The sequence below is a fragment of the Atta cephalotes genome (assembly GCF_000143395.1).
Source record: "Atta cephalotes unplaced genomic scaffold scaffold00023, whole genome shotgun sequence".
In the NCBI taxonomy this organism is placed as follows: Eukaryota; Metazoa; Arthropoda; class Insecta; order Hymenoptera; family Formicidae; genus Atta; species Atta cephalotes.
This window is the reverse complement of record NW_012130087.1, coordinates 4,368,594-4,375,500: the sequence shown is the minus strand read 5'-3', so window position 1 is coordinate 4,375,500 and position 6,907 is coordinate 4,368,594. Positions and strand designations below refer to the sequence as shown.

At 32.2% G+C, this 6,907-nt stretch overlaps 1 protein-coding gene across 1 annotated transcript in view; it reads left to right on the top strand.

Moving 5' to 3' along the window:
- The first annotated feature begins 2,312 nt into the window (after positions 1–2,312).
- LOC105619939 (voltage-dependent calcium channel type A subunit alpha-1) overlaps positions 2,313–6,907 on the top strand; it is a 129,239-nt gene continuing 124,644 nt past the window's right edge. The window contains exon 1 of the mRNA XM_012201452.1: positions 2,313–2,566. Within this exon, the coding sequence (XP_012056842.1) occupies positions 2,313–2,566 (254 nt within the window). The remainder of the gene's footprint in view (positions 2,567–6,907) is intronic.

Here is a 6,907-nt window from a genome sequence, read left to right as displayed (position 1 = left end):
TTTTAGTAGAATTGTTGAGGAGATTATCGCGTTCACAAATCTCTATTTTGTCGAAGTACTGAAACTCTCCTTTTTCGTTTAATTTCAAACAAGATTTTAATGAGACTTTAATTTAACGCACGCCTGCTAAAAAATATTATTCTTCGTGATATCTATCTTGACGCAAAATTCTGTGACATTCCACGAAATTAGAATTTTGTAGCTAAGTTTGAGTTACCGTTATTTGGAGAAAGACACGCAATATGTAAACTGTCTACTCAATATGCTTCCATAATATGTACTTATATATACAACGATTCTACGTGCGTCAGTGTAATGCGCTTGATGTGAAACTTTGACAAACTTCGCCTAAAGTTTTGAATTTGATACTGTTAGAAACAATCATGTAACGCGAATGATTTAGTACTTTTTCTGTAATCAAAATCTACTTTAAAATATTTACGATTCATTCATAATTCCGCGTTTTCATTACGGCTGATTTCATCGAGTATCTTTTATTACTGTAGTCATCTCTTAAAGTACCAATTTGATATTGATATAAAATTTCGCAAATTTTATTTACTAGAACATTTATGAAGGACAAACATATATAAAGGGAGCGTCTCTCATATTTATTAAAATATCTATCGAATTATATAAAATATCTATTACTCGCAAAAAAGTAACATTTTGCTGCAATTTTTTTTTTCATACTTTGCGGACTTTTTTATGTATTGAAGTACTGATTACCGCGAAAGTATTACTTTCTTTTCTGATGCGTTTCACACGGTAGATATTCGTGAATTTTGTGCATTTCCGGTTCGCTGAGGGTAGTGAACTCAACGCGTTCGAACGATGATTAATCGGAGTTTGTAATATCTAGATAGCAGTGGCGCTTTATTTTCCATCATTTCAGCGCGTATGACAGACGTTTTCAGGAAATGAAGAGAAAAGGTAAAAATGGAAAGGAGATCCACGCTCATGACATTTGAAAAGCCATGAGGAAGCCAATAGGTATGCAAGATACGGGTACGGGTAATTAATAGAATATTTCACGTTGCCGAGAGACGATGTGTAACGTACGAATAGCATAAATTCATATCGGCTTGTACCGTCATGTCGAAAACAACGATTTCTTTTTTTTCCTCTTTCTTCGTATTCAATATGACTGACTTTTTATCATCGATTCGACGAAAATTAGTTAGGCATCACCGATTTGTTAAGGGGAAAAAGGACTATTAACGACTACAACATGTGTGCCAGAAAATAGATGGGCACAATAGATGTTTGATCGCGTGACTACTGGCAGCCACTGATGCGCTAGCAGAGATTAGGATTAAATTAGTCAACGTAGCCTAATTAACGAAAGAATGCTCCGTTGAATTTTTTCCATGCCTCATTAATCTACCCTCTGTAATTTTTTTTTTAATAGAGAAAGGCGACTCCAGGACAATTTATCGTTATGTGATTTATGCATACCATCTGATTTAAATCTGATGTACAGTATCATGTCTTGATTAATGACCGGCGACCCTAATTTCGAAACTGAAATCAGATAAAAATATAATAATTTGTAGTCAGGAATGCTACGTATTCATCATTCTTTCTATCTTATTTTTGCTGCGATATCGTTTCCGACATATTATTGTATACAAAATAATCATGATAACGTTTTCTCTTTTTTTGAAAGAGCTTGAGTGTAAAAAATAAGATACAGAGTATCAATTTTATATTTTTATCGTATGAGGATTAGTCATAACAGAATTTATTTTACTCAGGATTGATTTGATTTTTAGTATCTTTTGATAGCTTTTTTTATAAAAATCAAGTTTGAAATAAAAAAGTTATGATGATTAAGCGTAAAATAAAAAATCTATGTAAAATCTTTAGGCACCTTCTAAACAATTTAAATTTTATCAAATTTCCAAAAAGATATTTTGTAAATTATCGATATTTAATTTTCTACATTTTAATGTCGGTCAAATTTTTTTTCTGAAAGACCTTGCATTAATTATATGGAAATAAAGTAATAATATCTTTGAGAAAAAAAAATATCAAGAACTCTTTGAGAAAGAATCAAAACTTTATTAAATTGTATAAATTCTGAAAACAGAATTTTGAAACAGAATGTTAGCACGATAGAGGCATAGAATAACAATTAAGAATATCTATTAATGGTATATTAATTTTATCTTTAAATTAGGGATTGTAATTTCTCAGAATTCAAGCTGCGATTACAGAGAAGAAATATTTGGATTCTTTATAGGTTTTTATCTTATATAATCATATATATAATGTTTATTTGGATTTAATTAATTGATATATTTTTTAGGATGCTGGGTGGCGTGGGAGGTCGACACGTGTCTACGCGTCGGCGTGGCAGTAATCCGTTGGTGCGTGGAAGTGTGGGCCTCATCGGGTATGGTGCCACATCCGGGACCAGCGGTGGTCTCGGAAACACCGATGGAAACGCAACGCAGTTGGATGCGATGCCCCGATATGCCGCTAGGAGACGGAGGGCTGTCACCACCAGCGATCACAAGAGCTGTGCCCTTATACAGACGCGACTCAAGCTTGGCGATATTATGTGAGTGATCGTTCTTCCTCTCTGTTTTCTTACTTGAAGTTTTTCTTTTAATTAATGTGTGAGCAGTTACCAACACGTAGAAGACATTCAGGAAATTTACGCGGAAAGTTTTGGAAATCTATAAAAAGAAAAATGAAATTTTGGATAAACAATTAATAAGATTCTTCTTATTAATTTATGCATTGCATTTGATGATAATTAACATGTATTACAGAAATACTTTCGGAAAATACTTATTCGTAATTCAATCTTATGTTATTTATCGGTAGTTTTAATAAAATATTTAATAGTTAACAGATTGAATATAGAACGATATTTATTAATTTTATCATCAACGTGAAGCTAAAAACTTTTTAAGAAATTTTTGTTGAGACTTTTGCTTAAATTATGCTTGTTATAAAATTTTAAATTTTATAATTCTTCAATATTAAATATTATAATATTTTTTTATTTATATCAAGAAATCTCTTTTATCAATAGCTCCTTAAATAGCATACAATGTTATATAAACACTATAAACACTAAAAACGTAAGTCGTTTTTAGTGATTAAAAATATTTTTAAGACATATAATATGTTTAAAAGATGTTTTAATGTTTTTAAGATGTTTTAAGGTTATTCCACATAAGTAAAATGTAGATCATAACATTTGTTAGGATAATAAATCAGAAGTATCAATGATACTATTAAACATTTCTAATTAACTATCGTGACAAGTGTTGCAATCTCACTTTATTATGTTTTCATTATAAAAGTAATAAATAAAATATGCGTGTAGGTCTTTAAGATTTATATAAATGATGATTAATGGCATTAGCCATCGCGTTTTACTATGCTTTTCTTAAAGGGGGATAATACGAATATATGTATACTAAGAAATATCAGTGGTAGAACATATCTCTTATCACTTGAAAGTTACCTCTAGATTTTATGCTAGTTGCATGTAAACTGTTTTATCGACATTATTTTAACCCCTTTTACCCTTCAACGTAATGTCGGCAAGAGTTGACTATAAGCGATAAGGGCAGCAAACGGTATAAACTCTTCGATAAAGTAGACATTGTCGATAGGTACGTTTCAATCGAGCTACCCCCGTCGGTAATATTTCCTACCCCTATATTAAATAATGTCGGCAAGCACAGAGCTCTTGCTTTGATATTTCATCACTTAATGGATAACTATTATCTAAACGATTCAAATTATCAACTGTAGAATTATTATTATAATATTTATGTGTTACACAGAAAGCGAAATTCATCAATTTGAAATTCATTTGCTTTAAAACACGAGTTTTTAGTATTTTTGCATTTTTTAAAAATTGCATCTCTTTCATTAATCCAATATAATAAAAATAATATAAATCAAATATGATAAAATTCTGTTAACTCGCTAGATAATTATTTTCTTATATAAAAAGTAGGAAAATGGAGAAAATACAAAAAATATATATTAGTCGACATAGTCTACATGAACAGGTGCTCATATGATTGTAATTTTATTATAATAATTATAATGCAATAATAATAATTACATGGATATTATTATGATGAGCTACTCGTCTATTTTAACGAGAAACCGGCCATTTATCTGCTAAATTATCTTCCAATGATAATCTAAGCCTTCCGTCGCGTCGCGGAGATGGTGCCAGACGAGGGCTGCGTCTGACCATATCGGGTCATGCACTACTGCGGCCGAATTAAAGTCTAATGTAGCGAGGTGTCCGTACACCCGCGTTGCTAGTCTGTCCGACTTTACAGGCTATCGATTGTAGCCTTCGATTGTTCGGTCGTTACTTTCTATTTCCAGCAACGCGCGCCGTCATCGGCCGTTCACCAGCGCGAATCTAATTACGATCTCTTTCTGTCCACCGATCGTTTCCGCGACCGATTATTTTGCACTTTTCTCTTTTCTTCTTAAAGCACTTTTCAAATTGACGAATGTCTTCTATTTCTGAAACGAGCACATCTTTTTACGAGCACATCTTATGAATACGAAATCTTAATTTGATTTATTATTAAAAATTTACAGTAATTTTATTTTGACAGATTATCTCTTGTATCCAAAGTCGTAATTATTTAATATTAATTATAACCAGTGCCAATGGCGTTCGTTTTCCATCTTTCTTGATTGCGATATTATAATCTAATATCGCTCATGATATTTACTAGTATTGTGTGTGTGTTTCCTAAGATGATATCCCATTAGAAAAATGATATACGTAATTGCCGGAAGCATTATCGTATCAACCACTTGACTAGTATAATATTCCTGTTGGAAATGGATTACCGAATATCGATTCTCGATTAATTAATAATGACATCCATTTTTTTGTATTTTGTAGGCAATATTGCGTAAAAATAACCGTTCCATTTTCAAAATGAGTATTTTATTATTAACATTTCATGTAGCATCCGGGTAATCTGGATAACGTCCTAATTTTGGGTGTTATCATTTTTCGATGAATGACCGAATCGATAACGCACGGAATCCCAATATGACCGGTGATCGTGGTGAGCATTCTATCTCTTTTATTCTCTCCCTTACTTTCTTTCTCTCGGCTTCTCGCAAAAATAGAATCAATAAAAGGAATCGACGTTACGTGGAAGTAGGTCTGCGCGCTATCCCGCGAGTCAACTCGACAAGGTTTTCGACCTTTGCTATTAAGGGACGTATCTATCCCAGCGCCACGTCGCCGATCCGAGCACCCTCCTTTATTTATCACGCTCGATTCCACGTTGTCTTCGGTCGGTGGATTGATGCCCCGAATGGATTTTATTAACGAACCCGAATTCGAATGCTCGCGTCCCATCACATTATGGACAATATTGACCTAAAAAGAAAAATATTTTAGATTGCATGCGAATATATAAATGTTGTTTTTTATTTTTAGGTAATATCAATTTTATTATTATACAATTAATAGCTTTTCTCAAGGTTTCAAAAGAATATAAAAGTTAAATATAATATAAAATATTATATATATATATATATATATATATGTTTATGTTAGCTTTACTATTAAAAAAATAAGAAATGCAATATATTTATCTATTAGTATTTATCCCGTTTTATATATAAAAGTTTAGAAAGCGAACTTTGTCAAAATCTTGTCTTTCGTGAATCATCAGAAATATCAGTACAAATTTCAATGAAACTTTAATTTATAGCAGCAAAGTCCCAATTAGAAACTTCATAAATCATAAATTATTCAAAAGTGCCAAACTTCATTTAATATTAAATCTTATTGTTAAGAACAACAAAACTGAATTTTCTTCATACTGCAGAAAATAGCTTTAATTTTTTTATCTAAATTTAAAAAAAATCGTTTACATAGACATGGTAAAAACTTTTTTCCGATACTCTTTAAATTCTAAATTTTAGAATAATATATTTAAAGATTAAAAAAAGAAAATCTTAAAACAAAACAATATTTTTAGGATATTGCGAACAGCGTACAACAGCGTTTCTACCCTTTGTGTATATTACAAATATTTTCTTACATTATATCTATATCTACATCAAGCATATTTTATATTGTACGCCAAGCCGAGCATATGTTTATTAGTGCTCGCATGGCTCGTGGGAGCGGCGCGGCGGTCCAATCCTACGCATTGCCGGGGTATTCCCGGCCATGTTAAGCGCATGCAAGAGCCCCGGCCGATACCATCTAACCCTGATCGGTCCTAACCCTGAAACCGGATCTACTCCCATGCGCTTTTAAACACGCTACTTTTCTCGATTTTTGCATCGCTACAGTTCGCGTAATTATACGCCTGCAATAGCATATAGGGACTGTTTTCCAGACGTGAATATAACGCTTGAGGGAATCTACTGTGAAATTTCTCTCTTAAAGAATGTTACCCTATAAAATTGGATGAAGATGGAAATAAATGGAAACAATTTACTATAAATTTTCGTTGACATGTATCATGTCTGCTAAATTGCGATGTTATTTTCTCATTAGATTTTTAAACATTGAAGGATTTAGATTTAGAGCGAAGTTAAGCTCCAGGCAATATGTGCTAATCTTATCATGTATTTCTCAAAATTACTATAAAATAACATTTTTGTGAGGATATTTTGATAAATTTATTTATATACAATGTATCTTCTTAATATCAATAAATATTGAAAAAACTTAGGCAAAGAATGTTTCTTAAGGAAATTCTATATGTTCGCCTCGTGCGAGCTCTCGATACTGGAATCGACAATGAATTCCTTAAAGATATTCGGAATGGTTCTAACGATGAACGATTCGTGAAGTAAAACCGATCGACTCGACAACGTGATCTCTCTCTCTCTTCTCTCTCTCTCTCTCTCTCTCTCTCTCTCTCTCTCTCTC